Here is a 20,112-nt window from a genome sequence, read left to right on the forward strand (position 1 = left end):
AAAAATTCCCTTACTTAAGTAGCCGTTTTGTGTTGATAAAAATGCACTTCTGATATGGCAGTTGTTAATAGTAATTGGTAATTTTTTCCACTGCTTTGTTTAAATAGAATCTGTTCAAATAGCTTTGCTGTGAATAGTTTCCTGTATTTTTAATTGGAGCACTTTAAGTATTAATTGACTGATTGATTGATTGTTTTTTTCAAATTGTTGGCGGTGATTTCAAAGACTAGTTGAACGCTAGACGTTGCATTTTATTTTGTTCTGTTTGGTCTGAATGAAAATTGTTCAGCGCTTTGCTTTGCAGTCGAAATTGTAATGTAACACTTTATCATTGTCGACACGATGGTCAAATTGTTTGCTTTTATATATTTAAAAAAATCAATGAACTCTTTTGATACTTTCCATTATCAGCAAGCTATGCATGAGATTGTCGGTTCAGGTAATTCGGTGAGCAAATTTTTTGAATGAAATAAACTTTTTTGTTTCGCTTTTCTAAATTGAATTTCAAAAGATTTGTAAATTTGTTTTCAATATCCATGAAATGCTGCTCAGTTTTTACTTTTTACTTATTTTCAATTAATATTTTTAAAAGCAATACATCATTTGTTGATGAAAATAAATGAACTAATGCTCTAGCACATGGTATAGCCAATCAATGAGCGGAAATAGTTAGGTGCAGTTTTTCAGTTGGAAATATTCTCATCTGAGGTTTGATTCATTAGGTCTAACAGCTAGTTTCAGTATCGAATTTTATTAGCATATTGGATATATATGCTTAAAGTTGCTCTATTCGATGTCAGTGTTAAATTTAAGAAATGGAAAAGGAACAGTGAATTTTTTTTGGGCAAATAAATTTTCAGTTCATTTTGCCCAGTAAATATTTATTTAAAATAATCAGAGGATAGACGGGGCTTCAATAATTGGATCAGTTGAAAAAAGAAGAAAAGAAAAGAGAAAAAAGATCCGTTTGAAATTGAATGAATAGATGAGAAAATTGAATAATCGGTCAGTTTAGTTGTTCTCTTGCGCTGTTGGTTTGCTGAGGTGGAAATTATTGTTCAACGGCATAACACTGTACTCCTTTCAAATAGCCAATTTGCATGCAATCCAACATGAAGGCGATGGTCTTTCGCCAGGCGTTCGTAGAACGTTTTCGAGAGGGAAGTTTTCTGGTCACATTTTCCACCAAATCGAACAGTACATCGCCGAAAATTAGCCAATATGCCGGATCAAAGCCACGTTTTGTCAATACCCAATGTTGAGCACCGAGGTCGATCAGGGAGTCGGCAATGTTCACATCCACGTTGGAAATGTTGACCATGAGAATGTCGATTACATCCTAATGATGAGATGGAATGAGAATTGTTAAGAACAAGCAAAAAGAAAATTATTATGTGCAAATTTGTTTGTGATAATAGTACAATACCTGAAAAATCATGGTATGCCTGTGAAGACGTGTACTGTTCAATGCCATCTCAGTATCCAACGCGGATACGCCGAACAGTGATTTCAGATCTGGTCGTCGGTTGAAAATTTGACGAAAAATTTCCATACCAACCAGATGTTGGTGTTTTTCCTTCAACGCTGCCCAGACGTTTCTGGTTAAAATCACTTCTTTCGGATTAAGCACTAGACTGATCGGTTTTTGCTCATCAGCGCTACAGCATTCATTTTCGGCATTGTTCAGACGTGACAATTCGAAATACTTCCCGGCTGGAGGAATATTGCGGCTGAAATGGGCACCCATGATCGTCGATCTTTGGAACTTTCTCTTACCCCAACTGCTCACTTGTTAAGCAGTGCTTGCTTTGGCAGAGCTGACTGGGCGGAGCTGGACTGAGAGAATCGTTAAAGCGAGCAACAGTTGTCTTTCTATTCAATTTACTTACCCCGGCTAGTTGATTTTTCCTTTTCCTTTTCCTTTTTCTTTTTCTCCGTGTGCATTTTCTTTTCATGCTGATTTTTCTCCATTGACAAAATCAGATTCATTTTCAACATCCACTGACCGACCGACTGATTTGGTTTGTTCAATTTTTGACAATCAAGCTTAATATTTGCATACTTTTGACCGAGGTAAATCGATGAATTTGGTTGGGTAAATTATCGTCAACCGACATCTCTTCTCATCAGTGAATCGCATCTCTTCTTGTCCAACTGGCGAACTATCCTCCCTCCCTCCCTCCCCTCTCTCTCTCTTTCTCTCCCTCTCTCCCTCTCTCCCTCTTATCATGCCTAATCATTTTTGATTATTCCAACAATTTTCCAACTTTCAACACTACTATTGTAAATAACAACTAATGGCACGAAATAAATGCAACTTTCATCATTTTTTCCAACAATATCTATCTACTTACTACACTGATCGTTAAGTTGCTTTATTTGAACAATTTTATGTATTTATTTATTTATTTATTCATTGTTATTGATACAATCTTCATCTTTGGCAGATCTTAATGTTTAGTAATGTTATTTATTCATGTTCGAGCGGTTGTCGTTTTCTCATTTTTTGTTTCTTTCTTTAGTATTCGTTATATCCAATTTATAGCACATCACTGACTGAACAAGTCAATGGAATTGATTGATCGGATGGCAATGTTTTTGAAAGTTTGAATTTTTTTTAGCCCATTTCACTTTCACTTGATGTGTTTATTTGAATTCCTAAGTGACACCACCGTGTGTTATGAACATAGTTTTTTGAGCGTAAAAATTGTTTTTACTTATCACATTGTTATGTTTTAAATTCACTATTTTTCATTTTATTTGTTCTTTGTTTTGTACGATTTGTTATACATGCTGAACGTTGTTTTCTTCTTTGGATACTGTTGTTGGTATAATTCTTGATTGTAATGTTTGTCGTACTGTAGGTAGATCTGTATGGTTTAAGTCCGCATTGTGGCAGCCCGGCAGCTGTAGCACAGTGACAAGCTGAGATGAGAATCATCGTTGCAGTGGTTTTCATATTTTGGTCAGTTTGCATTTGCTATTGTGGTCGAGAAATTTTATCCGGATGTACAGATCAGGTACAGCAACTGCTCATTCTTGAACATTTAAATAAATCCTCGTTCAATTTTCATTCCATTCTACATTTCAGGATCGTCTTGGCTGTAACACCAGTTCCAGTAAGCGTTTGATATTTTTTCTTTCGAATGGCATGTTTTTTTTGTTTTTTGTTGTATTGTTGGTTATTATTTTACTTTGTTGCTTTTTGTTCCAAATGAACTTTGGACAAATTCGACGAAACACTTTTATCAAATAAGTGAATGATATATTTTTTTGTTTGAATGTTTTGTAGTAATAATTTCTTTTCTTTTTTGTGCTTAAAGCTGCACTAATTTGAACAATTCGATTCCACTATCCAAGTTCTGTTTCTTTTTTCTTTTTTTTTGGTTAAAATTTATTTGCTCGCTTGTGTCCGAGATTATCGATTGATTGACGTTTAATATTTTGTCTTATTTTCAGACTGTGACTTTGAATCCGAGGGCGAGGTTGATTATCAGAACATTAGCCCGCCGCACGATTTGCGAATCGTTTGTCACATTATGGTCATTTCGGAAGGCGAACTTCTTGCATATCAACTGGTGACCAACATCACGTGGAGGCCGCCGTTCGATGGTGAGTTTCCATATTTTTTCTTTTTATTCATAATACCCCACTCACTCACTGTTCGTGTAAATATCATAATTCAGGAAAGGTGGAAAAGTAAGCCGCGAGCATGCGGGGGGACCCAGTTTTCGGTCAAACGTTTCTTTTTAATACAACAAATATTATGCTTTCCTTTGCTGACGTCATTGGTATAAATTCTGTTAGTCACGTGATTTGAATTTCCATGAAAATTATCTGCAACTTTTGTTTTTTTTGTTTTGTTTGGCAACTTTCACCTATAGCATAGTAGTAATAGTAGTAGCATGTGTGACGGACGCGTAGAAGCGGCGTATTGCATGCAGCATTGTAGTGAAATGAATTGATTTTCTTTTTACAACGGATGACACTTGCGAAATTTTTTTTGGCTATTTAATAATACGAATCAAAAACTTCCACTTTGCTGTTTTTCAGCGTTGTCAAATAAATTTTCGCTCAATAGCAAGCAGATCTGTTTTGACAGCTAATAAAAAGTGCTCGTTTATTTCCTTCTTTGTTTTTTTTCTCTTCGTTTCATATTTTCGTTGCTGCTTTGCTAAATTTGAATCCGTAGAAAAAGCGAAGCCTAATAATAGTAGTAATAATGATAATAATCAAATTGCATTGGTTGAGCTGGTTGATTTTATATCAAAAAAAAAAAATTTTTTTTCCAAATTTCCATAGAAACACTAGAACGAGTTCGTGGATTCGGTTTGACAATTATCGACGAAGACACCGGTGACATCCACTGTTACACTATGCGAGTGGACAATTCCAAGTGGACCAAAGCGGACCAGTCTGCGTCGGTGAGCTTGTTGGCCGCTTCTGTTTGCTTGCTGTTGTGTACCTTTGTTCGCTTGTATAGAAAGAGTTGGCTTGTTGCTTTTCAGATAGTGATGTGGCTGTTCTTGGACAAGTTGTTTACTTTTGGTAGTCGGTATCGCGTCGACGTTGAAACACTGCCCAAATCGTCTTCTTCCAGTCGGTTGCTCAAAGTTACCCCATCGACAACAACAGCAACGCAGCTTGTTACAATGCCTGAACGGCCAGGTTCGGTTTTTTTTCTCTCTAATTATTGCATATGATAATTTTTTATTTTATTTTTCTATACAAAATACATAATTATTTCAGGGGTGGGTACAATTTTATTCGAATTTCCATTGTTGAACCTCGTTCCATTGTTTTGAAGCGTTGTTTTATTTTTTTAATCTCATGGAGAGAGAGTGGGAGAGATTAGCAACGAATTGTGCATCCTAGTACTAGTCTGTTGGATTGAATGAATTGTATCATTTTTCAATTTGTTCTGTTGTTCATTTGTCAAATGGTGGGGCTAGTTGATGCTTCTAGTAGTAGTACTAGTAGTATTATACTCAGTAATTATATTATAATCAGTTGGTTCTTTTTTGCATTTATTTATTGATTTCAGACAGTGGCAACATGCTTCCACCGGCTGGTGACAGATGTTCACCTCAGGCACGATTGAATGCATACCGTTGGGTGACAGCTTTTCGTATGGTTCACATAAAGTCATGGCAGAGGTCGATTGATGTGCAATTTATCGCCGCCCCGCCGGCATTCTGTTTCGACGCCTACGAGCTGAGGTTGATTCGATCGAAACGTGACATTGTCCAGTCGGGTCTATTTCGAGTGGACAAATTGTACACGGAGCAGTTCGACAATGCTACCATTTATTATGGCAATTACACTTTTTACAATGTGCAACCGGGCGAATACAGTATCGGGGTAAGTGGAGAAGAAAGTGATTGTTATATTTTTTGTTTGTTTGTTCGAAAAACGGGAGGTACAAGCAGGGGGAAGGGTTAAATTTTTTTTTTGATTTATATGTGATTTTGTTATTTCAGATCATTCCAATCGATAAGGACGAAAACGGTACGTGTCTGTGTCCGGCTCCCGGTGAACATTGTTCTTGCAGTTTGAGCGTTTTGCCAGATTTTGTTGTGCAGGGTAAGTATTTGTTGTTTTTGATTCGTACATTATTCACAGATGACTATCCCTATCTATATGTGTTCATATATATATATGTGTATATGTATGTAGAAGTAGCGTTTCCAACGGTTGACCCGTGCGAAATGATCTCTTCGACTGCAGCAGCATGCAATCACAAGTTGAACGGTACAAAACAGTTCGTAATACCTCACGTATCGTTTTCCGATTATTTCACTACCAACGTTATGATGTTGTCCGTGTGTGTGGCGGTTGGTGTGATTTGTCTGTTGTTTGGTGTTTTGTATATTCGTCAACGGTGGATGAAAGCGTTCAAAGGTTCGCATCTTTGTTTCTGTATATATATATATTATAATGTTAATTATTCATGATCAAATTTGTTTGGTTCAGGCAATTTGCAAAGGTATATTTCAACTAATCCAGAAACGACGATCTCATTGTTGCCTTCGGCAACGAGCAAAGCAACAGTAACGACGACTACAGGGGGCGGGGAAGATTTTGGAAACAAAGCAGCGGTTAAAGTGGACGAACAATTTTTGGGCAGTATTTCCGATCGTCCAGTTTACTGTATTTTGTTGTTGTACGCACCGGACAGTGCTGCTCATGAGCAGTGCGTTCGAAGTTTGGCGAGCTGGTTGCAGCAGTCTTGCTTGAATATTTCGTTGCGTGTGGATTTTCTTTGCCGAGCCGAAGTGGCCCGCAGCAAAACCGACTGGGCACAGCGCACTGTACAGCAAGCCGATTTGATTCTGCTCGTCCAGTCGACCGGCGCTTTTCTGCGCTACCAGGCGAAAGTGTTCGACGACCCGGATGTTGGCTTCGTAGAGCGGAAACAGCCCGGCGAATTCGACGATCTCTTCCTCATTCAGGTGGACATGCTGCTCAATGCGTTGTACGGACGTGAATTCGGTGCCAACGAACATCGTCGTCCAAGGCGACTGATTAATCTACGCTTCAGCTATACCGGAAGCCGGTGGACGTTGCCACCGTTCGCCTCGCACACATGCTACGAACTTCCGAATCATTTCCACTTTTTCCTCCTCACGCTGACTGATCACGGCCTCCAACTGTTGCCCGGGTCGATTGAACCGTTGCGAAAGGCGATCACCGATGCAAATCAGTTCGTCACTGCCAATCGTGATTGGTTCCTTTCGTTGCATTGCCGTCGTTTGACCACAACTGTCGACCAGAACAATACTCGTTGGACTGGTATCAGTAGTAGTAGTAGTAGTAGTGGTGGTGATGGTACTGGTTGTAAGCATTTGGTCGAAGAAGAAGGCGATGATGCTAAAGTTGAACAGCAACGTCGTCAACATTTGGCCATGGATGATGATGTGAAGAAACAACAACAATTCACTCTTTTTGAAAGCAATTTGGGAAAAAATGACGATGCTGACGATGACAATCATCAGTTCAAGCAGATTATACGTCAGTTGGCGGTGGTTGAACACGCTGCAGCCGGAACTGGCACCACGCTGGACCGTTGTTTAGGGGAAGAGAAACAGAACAACAATCCAACTGTATCAGTTGACGACGGCTTTGGAGAGGATTCGGCTGAGCAGAGTTCGTCGTCTTTGTCGTCGTCGTCCATTTCTCACCTCCGTCGGCATCTCACCCCATCGTGTTATTCTCCTCACGCAGTGGCGGTCCCTTGAAAAAGCCTAGCTTTTTGTTGTTTTGCCTAGCTTTGGAAGCTTTTTGTTCATTTTCCTTCTCTCGTCGTCTGTCGAAAAATGAATCATGGTCGAAAATCCAAGCATGGTCGATGCAAGATGGACACAGATAGATATAAATAGATAGAGATAGATAGACGGATAGATGATATAGATCGAGCCAATTTATTTATTGTGTGTACTTTATTCTTTCCAATTTTATAAATGGAAGAAGAATTTTTTTCCGTGTAAAAATAATGTAACAAACGAACGAATCAGTCAAAAAGAAAAAAAATGATAAATTGAAGAAAGAAAGAGCAATTCAAAATTCAAACTGATGCGCACTACTAGTAGTAGTAGTAGTAGTACTAGTAATAGTGGATGAAGTGCGAAATATCATGTGTGGACATATTATATATTATTGGTCGTGTAATTTTTACAGAAAACGAGGGAATGTGATGGAAAATTCTTCTTTTCAGTTGTTTATACTTCCGTAAGCTGCGACACCGCCGCCATCACTGAGCAATGAGCTAGCATAGCTTGGTGAGCCCCCATGGAGGAGGGTTTCACTGCTGCTGACGGGCGTCTCTTGTACAGCAATCACCGCCGGTCGACCACTACTCGTGCTCTTCCAACCAGACTCATTGTGGATATGAACGTCATCTTTCGGTGTTGAACATTCTTCACCTTCCCCATTCGAAGCAGTTTCAGGCGACTTGTTCTGTTCCTCCTTTGAAAATAGAAAACAAAAATCTCACACATCTTGTTCCATTGTGTACCAATATCAGAATACACTGTTTTTGTTTGTTATATGGTACTGAACATATTTTGTAGAGTAAAACAGACCGTATGCTTACCATGAGAAGATCTTCGTCGGATGGTTTGTAACGACCGCAGCAAAAGTTGCAACAAAACCAGCAAAAGCAGCAACAAAAATAACCGCACGTGAGCACACCGAAACATAACATCGCTATCTGTTGTTGTAAATTCAACGGAAACTTATGAGACTTCTTTCTTATGATCATAGCTTTCTTTTTGTGCAAAATTTTAACTTACTCGGAAAATTTTGCTAGTCAAGAAAACTGAAGCCAATCTACTGTCGCCGAATGTTTCGGCAATTTGAATTCCCACATGACCAAGTGAATCGTAGATTTTCCTCTTCGATTCGTCCGATAATATAGCATTTGCACGACTGATTTCTTTGAACTAGGTGAAACGAAACGAAACGAACTTTATCTCGCGTAAACAATCAAAAAAAATTATGCAAATCAAATTGTCAAATAATTCCTGATTTTCATTTCCATTTACAGTATATCTATTTGATGCCATTTAATTCGTCGAATAGTTCTCGTCCAAATGACGACAATTCACAAAACTGTGGGCATTATTTATTATTTAATACAATAAATAAATAATTCAAGCGTACTATTCGAAACTGAGTTCAGTTGGGTCAAATAATACCACTCTATAAGTTCAACAATTATACTGTAGGAATATGAACTTGAAATAATTTCAGATAAGTAAGCTAACAGTACTCGAGCAAATATAGCTTAAAGACATGACCGAACAGATAGATTACAGTAGACATTTTACGACTGAAATGAACAAACAACCACGTCCCGCTTATTCAACAACTGAATGCACAGTATTGCACAGAAGCAATTTATTCAACCAACCGCACTGTATTCCGAAAACTGTATATAATACTAGCTTTGTTGCTACAGCTAACAGAAACCTGCATCACACGATACAAAGGTAAGCATAAAATACCACCTTATCTGTTCTTTTTAATATTTGCTTTTTATTACTTACTCACCTTTTCACTAACTTCTGGGTTATCTAAATTTCTGTCCGGGTGATATTTTAATGCAAGCTGCAAATGTGAAAATTTTTAGTCAAGTAGTACAATGCAAAAAATATTGACCGCATTCTAATTAGTACTTTACGGTAGGCGGTTTTGATCTCGCTTGGCGTTGCGTCTTTCGAAACCCCTAGTATATCATATAGGCTTCTTTCGTTTGTGCTGTAAATTTGCAACGAAACATTTAAACTGGTAACAAATTTGATAAGGTAAAAATTTCGTCCTTACGAAGCAGATCTTCTTCTGCCAGGACTGTCTCTTTGGTTACAATTGTCCCTGTCATCCATTTCATGAACAGAATGTTGTAAATTTACTAAACGAATTGAACGTTAAGAATTGATTTTACACTATACAAGATATTTAATAGATAGATTACAGTATGTGTATATTTATTTATTTAGATTGTCAAGTGTTAACAGAAAAAAATTGTTTCTTTTTTATCATGTTGAATTTGTTCAGAATTTTTTGTTCTACAATAAAATATTTGAAAAATGCAAAATGACGTCGTTTTAAGTTGCCCATTATTTCTAATTTCCACTCATTCGATTCGAATGTACAAAACAGTTGACATAGTTTTATTGTAGCGTGCATATGATTTTCATGTAGCTTTCACGTAGTGAGTGCCTTTTGTTGTATTGCAGAAAATTATTCTCGTTTATTTCTGTTCGAACAACTGTTATTCTACTATTATGAGGCGGCGAACAGAATTAAATATTGATGTTTTAATAATATTGTAAAATGACACTTGCCTTGGTTAATATTTGTTCTTTGGATCTGAGATTGAAAAAGCGGAGTCTGTTATCTGTTTAAATTTGGTGAAATTGATTTAACTTTGTAATTGTAATTTTAATAATTATCATGTTCGTGTTGTTTGTTTTCCATTGCTCGTGTCGTGCTTTTTCATTTTCAGTTCTTAGGTTAGCAGAATAAGCTAAAAGTATTATAGGTAGCAAGTGTCAGTATAATTTCGATTATGTTGATGTAGTTTTGAAATTACTTTGTTGTTTGAGAGTGAAATTTTACTTGCGCTGTTTGATTTGATTTCAAAAATTTCCAAAAGTGAAATAAATGAATAAGAATGTACGTGATTCGTTTGATGATGATGAGTCAGGTTTTCTGACGTTTTCTCTCTGATGATCACGTTGTTGTTTCCCTGGAAGACAGTTGGGAAATATTTTTCCTTTGTAATAGCATTTCAAAGACTAGATTTGTGTGTAAAGTTTATTTTTATGGGAATAAAATCATTTGAAAGAAAATAAAAACATTTTAGCTACAATTATAAACCGGAGCAACAAAATTTATTCTCAAAGAAGTTCATTTACCTTGCTGGTAAAACTGGAATTTCGAATTTCTCGAGGGAAAATTTAAATGTCATGTAATTCCATTTAAACAGGTTGCTGTTTCGTTCATGCACTATCCGTCTGCCGATCAAACTATTTCACAATTTGCGTTCACTGATTTTTCGCAAAATTATGTGACAGAATAATGTTTTGTACATGTCAATTTTAACACTGACACATCGTTTACCACTATCTGAAGACATTTTAAATTAATATTCACATTTTAACAATGAATTCTACTTCGTACATGACAATAAGAATGCAGTGTTGTTGTATTTTCATATAAATTTACATAGAAATGGCACATTAAAAATCACGCAGTGAAAACAAATTATCCAACAGTAGGATAAACGGGTAAATTTCTGCAGTAAAATTTATTCACCGGGTCAAGTATGCAAGTCGTATTAATTATTGAATTGACAAAGGGGAGTAAGTGAGTGAGTGTGAAAATTAATTGTTCCGGGCTATTAGTGGATTGGGGGAAAGTCGAATAGATCTGGAAATTGTTGGTTGCCATTTGAGAGGCGCAAAAAAGGTTGACGTGGACGAAACATTCCACCCTGGGCTCCTTCTCGTATTCCATTTCGATTTGGCAAGAATGTTCCAGCAATTTCTTTAACTGAATAAAATTGAATTGTCAAATTTTATAACAGACGACGAACTGATGATCAATTTACTGATATTTCCAAAATTCGGACCGCTATTTTCCATTTCGCCGTCGCTTTCCAAATTTCTGCAGCACATACCCCGATCGCACGTATATCCACTGCTGCACCGACGACCACTTTCGCAAGTACCCACGGCGGCAGAGCCGTCGGGACATTTATCCCAATTGGAAGCTGCAAGTGGTGTCTGTCAATTGCAATGTGAATAATAAATTATTTGAATTAATTGTTCTACTTGATGGTTTTCCTGGCATTGGACCAATTCCACCAAAAGTTTGGCTACACATCTCCGCAGTGACACACGGAGAAGTGGGATCGTTGCTCTCCAGACGATAATAGCCGGGTCGGCATTCGCATCCCGGTGCACATCGAGAATTACCACAATAAGGAGGGTTGGTCATTGTCGCACAACTGGCCGGGCATTCCGATTTGCACTGAGTCCACCGTTCTTCTGGGGCGCAGTTTTCTAATTGATCAATTTCGTACAATGAATTGAAATGGATTTCGAAAATGGTTGCTTATTTTTGCTAGTTTATTTATCTGTTTATTACCATTGTTGTTGAAATTTCCGCTTCCACCGTTGAAATGTTGACCACCACCATTTGACAAGCATTCTCTGAACGTAACGCAAGGGGAAGATGGATCTTGACTGTGCAGTCGGACGAATCCTTGACGGCACATGCAGCCGGGTTCACAGTGTCCTGTCGATCTACATCTCGGAGGATTGTCAATATTGTCACAACCGACTGGACAATCTTTCACACATCGAGTGAAATATTCGTTTTCAGAACAGTGGACTGAAAAAGTCGCCATTAAAAGAACAAACCGAAATCCAGACCAAACACTTCCTGTACTTACTGTAAGCTTGGGTTGAATGGGGAACGTTGGTGATAACCGAAAGCGCCAATATAACACCCAAGAAGTGGACGATCATGTTCATTGTGATCGTTGAGATGATCGGTCCGACCGTATACAACCAGCACCAAGCACGTCGGCTGCTTGTTCAAAGTAGACGAGTATGAGTATTCGTTGTCCGATGAAAAGTGGCATATCGACAACGACGACGCCAGTTCCTGTTTTGGGAAATTATTCCGGGCAACCTAATTTAATGTACGCATCAGGCGACATACCCTGCAGCGTTCTATCTCCCACGCTTTTTTCAGAGGCGTTTTTTTCGCTTCTTACCTTTTTTTTCTGCATAAACCAATATGAGTAGTAAGAGTAAGTTTTCACTTGATCGGTTGGGGGTTTTTCATCCCAGATTCCAAGTTGACAAACTCTACTTTACGATACTGCTAACAGCGTGTAGTGTAGTTTGGAATAGAAAAAGAAAAAAATTAATGATAAATAATTTCAGTTGTGCTTGTTGTTGACAGAAAATGTCTCTGCACAAACTCTTCAATTAATTATTTTGTTTTGTTTGTAAAATTCATTTTACCTCTCATACAATCGACATTTGTTGAAAAAGCAATTCAGATTATTCAAATTAATTGATCAATTGTACATTCGCTTTGATTTTTCATACTCGATTTTGCCATTTTATCTGTAATACTGATGAATGTGGTTTTATCGTCTCTGGTATTATGATACGTAATAATTTTTCATCAATTATTCCACATTTTACTTTGAAAATACTCCCTGTACAGTTCTGATTTGTAGTGGTAAAATTTTACAATTTTCTTTACTGTGAGAGATATTTGAAGCAGGTCTTGGGCAGACTTTTTCGACTGAAATTTCCTACTAAACGATGTACTTTATTGTACAAATTGGAATATATGAACACGAAATAAGCAGATGAATATCTAACTGACTAACCGACAATTTCTCCCAATCAAACCACGATAAAGTACACTACTCGATGAGTTCCATGTTTCTGTATGCCGTTATCTGAGAATATTTTCTAATATTGTTGACATAGTACAGCGCAGTAGTTGGTAAAGTAATGAATGCGAAAGCGCGTGATGATAGTATAAGAAATTTGATATATTGTGATTCGAGGGTGAACAACAGTTTTGTACAGGTTTTTTAAAAATTTTATTCAACGAAATTTAAAAAAGAAATAAATTGAACTTAATAATATACAATTATAATTTCAATAATGGTTATATTGTTATTGAAAATAAAAAATTGTAATTGTTAATTTTTTCTTTTACAAATTTGTCTCTGTGGATAACGTTTTCGGTTCTGTAGGAGCTTTCAATTGCTTAGAATACCTTGCTCGACGTCGCTTCTGAAATCATTTACAATGTAATATTTTATCTGAATATCCAATTACTATTAGTAATACTAATATTAGCAAAGAGGAAAGTTCCAATAATTCTAGCTTATCCCTTGACAGCTTCATAATTATAATTTTACTTTTTCGCACCTGATATATTTTTGTTTAACTTGATAAAACTTACCTGTTCAATATTTTATAATAATTAACTGTTATGTAATTGGAGGTAAATTTATTCATTTTGGAAAATTAATGTGATAAATTGACAATGTAAAAGATGCTTACTCGATGGCGGCGCACTGCTTTTCCACTTAGGTAAAGGAAAGCCACTGCCACTAATGAACAAATGGCAATTACCATAGTTACATAGGAATTTGATAGCGTTATTGCAATTTCCTCGAGTGTGCTGACAGCTGAAATGATACTAATTAATTAATGTAATTTAATGTGCAATTTTCTACAATCAAATTTTTCTACCCTCTTCGCATAATGTGCCTTTGAAGCCATGTGCACAAAGGCATTGGAAGTGTGTTTCACTTAAAACTGCACAACAGCCACCGTTTTTGCAAGAATTCTTCTTGCACAAGCCAGTATCTAAGAAAGTACAAGAATGTTAGTTGTTGTATTGATTTGAATGGGCAAAGGGAGTTCAGTTATGCACTTTATTGTTGTTTTATTACTGAATTACGCGACAAATCTTTGATAATATTCAAATGCACGACAATATATTGTTAATCAGGGTAAATTGCAATTGTTATTTGTTTTGTGGAATATAATTAAATTTATAAGAAATTTTCACTTACGGCTTTCGCAAAATTTGCCTGTGTAAACTGGGCTACACACGCAGATGTGTTTACCGTCCACAAGCGAACAATTTCCTCCATTTAAACATTCTTTGCCGTTGTTGCAGGTGATTTCAGCTAAAAGTATCAACTTTGCAGTAACAAATAGATGATTCATTTTATGCATCGAATTCATTTGTATTGTTATTATCAAGAATTTGAAGTTAGGGCAAAATTAAGGTAAAAATGAATTCAAAAGTTTGTATAGTTCTTGTCTAATTTTAGTAATTTATTGTCGCTCTTATTAACAGATAAATCCTGTTGCTTCCAATTTGAATAGAATTTTTTACAACATTGCAGTATAATATTATTGTGTCTGGAAATACGTTTCAAAACATGAATATTATTGTTTTAAACTTTTGTCAAATGCAATAAAAAATGCCATATTGAAAACAGACAATAAATGGCCCTGCATGTGGAATTTTTAGCAATTACTTACGTATAGTGCAGTTTACGCCTTGAAAATCCGATGTGCAAGAACAAATATATGAACTTCCCGCATTGAAGCACTGTCCACCATTTTGGCATATATTTGGATGGTCTTCACAGAATGTGTACCCTACAATGAATTGCCAAGCTTTGCATATATTATTTACATTTACAATGGTAAAAATGTATATTAATTATTGATATTAATTAACAACAACAGTAGAAATAATTGTGAATTTCAGAAATGGATTATTATTTTTTATGTTTTTTCTACCAATTCTGTATTGATCTTTTCAGTAAATTCAGCTTAACTTTCGGGAATAAAATTACAAACATTATTGAGATTGTAGTCATTTGTGTAATAATCATTTCTAATTGCAAATTACCAAAATGTAGGAGGACATTTAAGTAAACTGTTTTACGTAGTTTTACCTCAATGATACGTTACATTTTGTGTGAATTAGAAATAGTATTTATAATTAACTCAATTCTCACTTTTTTCGCATAATGTTCCATGATGACTGTCATCACATTCGCAAAAATAACCAGCCTCAGTTTTAATTATCGTCCCACCATTTTTTGTACATGTTTCATTATGTTCCATTATGGTTTTGTTGGAGTTGATAAAAAAATCTTTGCAATCAGTTTGCAATCCTTCTTCAATAGAAAAGCAGCATTTGTATCTTTCTTGTGTACAGTCCACTTCGACATTTTCGAATGCTTTTACGACTTTATACCGTTCTCTTGTGTATGGACCGCAAGTTGTACTTTTTGCAGACCACTCTGACCACTCTATGTTTGAACAAGGACAGTCGCATATTTCTCCATAATCACGTTCAGGGCATTCTTTTCCATACGGTATTTCGGCTTCTTGGTGACGTACATAAGTGTATTCTCGGCATATGTTTTCATTTGGTGGAAATGTACATTGTTCAATTCTTTCGTCTATACAGTTTTTGTAACTTGCAGATACGCAAGCGAAATACTCGCAGTTGTCAGCTGAACAATTCAATACCGGAGTAGCAAATTTATATTCATTAGTTTCACTTTGTATTTTCATGCATCTGCACATTGAGTGTAATCCCATCCTGTATTCATTGCCGGATTCAGAAAAACTGTAATTTTGCCACCACGGATGGATAATTTCATGTGGAACACCTAACATTTGTTTATAACCATAATAATAGTTTATGCATCGATCCATGTGAGTAGTCGATATTTCATCTGAACTTCGATTGAAGAAAATCGCCGTGTTCGTGTAGCACGCATGCGGTTTCTTTGTTTTCCAAAGTTCGTGATACCTGGGTACGTTTTTTTCATGCCTAGTCCTGCCTACTTCCGTTCCAGAATGCACTGTTATTTCTTTTTCTGGATATTTATAGTACTGGTGATAGCCAATTGCGTCTTCATTTAAATAAGATAGCAGTTGACCATTTTTGAAATGATATTTGCAAAAGTTGACCATTTTTCCGAGCAGAGTGTTGTCGCCTTTTGTTTCTGGCATGTTTTTTGTAGTTTTTAATTCTTTGGAAAGTACGAATGTTGTGCAGTGGTTGACATCTCTTCTTCCACCTCTGTACACATCTGGATACGTATCGGCTGGGCAAGAAGAAGAAGAATTACTCAGGGCTTTCTGAGCGTTGAAGCAAAGGAGAAAAATCAGCAAAACTTCGAATGTCTGAAAATTGAAAATCACAAAAATAAATCATGATGCTCATATTAATGTTTCTGTTGGGCGAACAGAACTGGCTGAGAAAATTCATATCATGTGTATTGAAGAAATATTTAAGTGTAAAAAAATATTCTTTAATTCATAGGTTTTTCTAGAAAATGAGAACTGAAATGAAAAAATGATTACCATTTCAGGAAAGCTTTCTCAATTTTTTCCCCAATTCACGGCCTGTTCTAGAGAAAACTGTCAAATACTGTTGTTCTTGTCATTTGCTGCCAATTTTATGCACCGAAGAATTTTAAAATAATATTTTAAAGGCATTTACGTTTAAATTACTGACATGTTTAAATTTTCTTGATGATTCTTGTGTTTTTATTTAAACAAAATATTGTTATCAATTTTGATATACCTTTAATATGGAGTATTTATTATAATTATGAATAGAGTTTCATGTTCATAAATCACATACATCAAAATATTAAAATTAAAATTAAAACTTGAAATTTATAGCTTTTATAGAAAATTGCCACATGAATATATGATCTGTGTTCGATACGTGAAACTATTTCTAATATTGCACTTTCCGTTTTTCATTTTATTTTGAAATCCTATTGAACCCATTTTTTGGAAAATCAAACAGCTGAAACTTGGCTTGATGTTTTTGATGAACACTGGAATGCCACTACATTTGAATTGGCAATAAGGGAAATCATGCATTTCTTTTTTGAGTATTTCATCGTCAAGTTCTTAGTTCTGGAAGTGATCCGATTGATTTATCAATCTATTTGGCATGCAATGTTAACGAATATTTTCTATAACGCCATCTGCTGTATATACTTATTTAGAGGAATTTTTATAGTTAATTATTAATGACTAATTATTCAGTGTTCACTGCTTTTGTGAATCACTTAACAATTGCGACAAGGATAAAAAGTGGATACTCTATTTCTAAAGAGATTTCAAAAAGATCAGTTTTGAAAAAAATGTTTTTATTATGTGTTTTCTAATTTTTCAAGAAAATAATTTTGCAATATTTCAAATCAACAGCATATTCTGCGTTCAGCTGACACTGATATTCAAATGAGCAAGTGCGGTTCAACTGAAGGCGGCAATTCTGCTTGAAACTAAATCGCTAAAACATCTATAAACGGTTATACATAAACATTCATATAAATCGTAATAACACAACAGAAATGGAAAGTTATTTAAATTAACGATGATCAAGAAGTTTCTAATAAGCATTCATGACTCAAAGGGGAATTGTTTGTTCTAGATTGTGCGTAGAATACTTCATTAAATTTCAATGAAATCGTAATAACTTTCAGCAGTTAGCAAAGTTTACTAAAATGTTTCTGTGCCATTACGCTATAACTGATCGGAAATGAATTTGCATCCCCAAACGCATGATCATATTATTCTAATTCCTTAAACTTGACCTAGTTTTCAAAATGTCATCTTCAAGGTTATTCATAGTCTTCATAGCAATATGTGTGAAAAACATCGGCCAAGAAGCGCGATACGGATTCCTCTTCGATATCATCGATAGTTAAGTGGTAAGTCAGTTTTACAATTGTACTAACGTTCATTGTATGTATCACTACAGAGAATATGATAATTTCAAATTAAGGGGTTTCAGTTTCGCTGACTACCCTTCAGATCACCTACACTGCCTGCGTATATAATAATCGTTATACAATCAACTATCCATACACATGAACGCCGCGTTGCACTACGTAGAAAACTAATTGAAATCACAATTCAGAAAATGCGCCTACCTTATAACATAGTAAAGTTGCCCATCGGTAGCTTCCTCGAAATGGAACTAGGATCCGTGATTTTCAGAGAACGTAACATTTCTGACATTTGAGTAAACAATACTTTCAAACTGAGCTGCCTTGTGCAATAATATACTTCTTTGAGCAATCGAATTTTCCATCATTTTCAGTCTGTTTAGAGTAATTTTTTGAAAGTTGTTTCAGAACAAGCTGAAATGGTAATAAATCGTTCACGATAATTATTTTCTAATATTTTATCTTTTTAAAATGCTTGATTGGAATGAATTTTCAACATTATCTTCCTTCAACAAGAATTAACGCCTGAATGTCATCATTTGTAACAAGTAGTTCATCATTTGCATTATTCAATTAGCTTTTTATTGATACCAAACATGTGCTTTTTTGAATTCTATTTCACTTTTCAACTGTTGCTATGTGCCGCATGTGAAAATGTATTTTTTAATGTCGGAGTTTGCGATAACAATTCCATGAAATTTTAACAAACGTGAATAAATTAAGAATTGATCACAACTAAATGTCTCCATTCATGCTGTTTTTCCCAATCGTTTGGGAAATAAATTTTAATGTTCAGTAAATGCAATGGAATGGTCCTTGGAAAATGCAGGGAATTATTCCCTGCATTTGTAACACTTGTAGACAGTAGAGCTTGGGATAAATGTTCATAAATTTTGAATAATAAGCAATCGATGATTTTTTGAGAATTTTCATAAAACTACTGGTTAAGAAGTTTGACATTTATGAAAAAAATAAATGCAATGATGCACAAATGCAGGCAAAATTTGCATTCCTATCTGTTCATTTTGGCCAATTCTCATTTCAAAAGTGCAATTAATCAAAGGAATTATGTTTCAAAAATTTTAAGGATTAATGATTCTGTGAGCGTTAAAGAAAAGTCAGGAACAAATTTTGTTTGAATAATAAACTTCTCTTCGCTCAATTCATTATACTTTTCCCGTAAATCTTCACAGAAGCATTTTTCTTTCATATGTATATATTCTGTATATTTTATGTCTTTTCTTTTTATTCCCACTGATAGCCTCATTTTTCTGCCATTCCTCTTTTCCGCATAATGTTGAAGAAGTTTTTGTCGCAATTTCTAGTTTTTATTGAATGTTTGATGTTCACAATGATGAATGATAGTGTTATGTTGAGTTTCAGGGGAAACTGCCGGATAGTTGTGGAATAAATGCCTATAAAGTTAGCGAATTGCACTACAAACAATTAACCTCCGGAAGACCAAAATATTCTTTGTCTATCCGATGACTTAGCCGGGTCAATTTTGACCCGGGTGAGCAGCGAGCATTTTGGAGCTTTCATTTCATTTATTTAATTAACTTAATGCTTCCTTTTGTTTGACATGCTATTTCTGAATTGAATTTAGCAATTTAGAAATTTATTCGATCATTAGATATCATTTATCTTGATCACTAATGCATAGAGTTGTTGAATCACTGATTTCAGTTGTATCAGCTCACTTTTATTGCAATTCCAGTGACGTTTCACCCTTTACTGGTTCTTCACATAGTAAAGTTTCATTTAAAGGTTGATTTTGCCATTATACGTGTTTTCTTCATATTTGGCTTGCTAAAATTTGCCCACAATTTTCTGATTAGCTGTTCATTGATAGGTTGTACGGTGCTCGTCAGTAATTGGCTGATGAAATGTGCAATTTCATTAGTTACTCAATTTTGATAAGCAATTGGACGAATGTCTAGTAATATTTGATTAGTTACTTAACTCTGTTCAATGATTGGGTGATTATTTTTCATCAAAGCTTTCCCCAATATATAGTGCATTACAGCTTAATTACCTTATAGCTCGGTTGCAGTAGCTTGTTGCAATATTTTACATGTTTGTTTAATCTGATTTTGCTTTATTTACATTTATAAGGAGCATCAGGTGTTTAAATCAACATTCAAAAAGAAATTCATTTACAATGCATATTATTATATGAACGTTGAATACAAACGTAATAACTTTTATAATTAGTAAAATTTTCGATTGTATTGACGTCATTCTGCTATTAGGACATAACGTGCGGTGATTTCAACTAG

At 35.4% G+C, this 20,112-nt stretch overlaps 5 protein-coding genes across 5 annotated transcripts; 2 read left to right on the forward strand and 3 right to left on the reverse strand.

The window, feature by feature from the left end:
• Nucleotides 1-1,051: 1,051 nt before the first annotated feature.
• Nucleotides 1,052-1,989, reverse strand: Tsp_06123 (putative globin). Its single transcript, XM_003380377.1, has 4 exons — nt 1,890-1,989; nt 1,777-1,831; nt 1,427-1,730; nt 1,052-1,339 (listed from the first exon to the last, which is right to left on the reverse strand). Exons 1-4 carry the CDS (start codon nt 1,987-1,989, stop codon nt 1,052-1,054), a joined length of 747 nt encoding a protein of 248 aa, XP_003380425.1.
• Nucleotides 1,990-2,930: 941 nt separating this feature from the next.
• Nucleotides 2,931-4,785, forward strand: Tsp_06122 (hypothetical protein). The gene is given in 7 exon segments (XM_003380378.1): nt 2,931-3,020; nt 3,092-3,119; nt 3,460-3,668; nt 3,687-3,741; nt 4,303-4,424; nt 4,509-4,673; nt 4,750-4,785. 7 exon segments carry the CDS (start codon nt 2,931-2,933, stop codon nt 4,783-4,785), a joined length of 705 nt encoding a protein of 234 aa, XP_003380426.1.
• Nucleotides 4,786-4,939: 154 nt separating this feature from the next.
• On the forward strand, nt 4,940-7,238 carry Tsp_06121 (SEFIR domain protein). The gene is made up of 5 exons (XM_003380379.1): nt 4,940-4,991; nt 5,045-5,361; nt 5,481-5,583; nt 5,677-5,901; nt 5,974-7,238. Exons 1-5 carry the CDS (start codon nt 4,940-4,942, stop codon nt 7,236-7,238), a joined length of 1,962 nt encoding a protein of 653 aa, XP_003380427.1.
• Nucleotides 7,239-7,710: 472 nt separating this feature from the next.
• Tsp_06120 (cysteine string protein) lies at nt 7,711-12,041 on the reverse strand. The gene is made up of 7 exons (XM_003380380.1): nt 11,960-12,041; nt 11,653-11,898; nt 11,405-11,618; nt 11,183-11,288; nt 9,052-9,108; nt 8,292-8,441; nt 7,711-7,965 (listed from the first exon to the last, which is right to left on the reverse strand). The coding sequence occupies exons 1-7, from the start codon at nt 12,039-12,041 to the stop codon at nt 7,711-7,713; spliced, it is 1,110 nt and encodes a 369-aa protein (XP_003380428.1).
• A 1,209-nt stretch (nt 12,042-13,250) lies between these two features.
• Tsp_06119 (putative thrombospondin type 1 domain protein) lies at nt 13,251-16,999 on the reverse strand. Its single transcript, XM_003380381.1, has 6 exons — nt 16,949-16,999; nt 15,086-16,268; nt 14,601-14,720; nt 14,123-14,239; nt 13,605-13,732; nt 13,251-13,331 (listed from the first exon to the last, which is right to left on the reverse strand). Exons 1-6 carry the CDS (start codon nt 16,997-16,999, stop codon nt 13,251-13,253), a joined length of 1,680 nt encoding a protein of 559 aa, XP_003380429.1.
• Between the last annotated feature and the right edge of the window lie 3,113 nt (nt 17,000-20,112).

Source organism: Trichinella spiralis, assembly GCF_000181795.1.
Source record: "Trichinella spiralis strain ISS 195 chromosome Unknown Scfld2, whole genome shotgun sequence".
Taxonomy (NCBI): domain Eukaryota; kingdom Metazoa; phylum Nematoda; class Enoplea; order Trichinellida; family Trichinellidae; genus Trichinella; species Trichinella spiralis.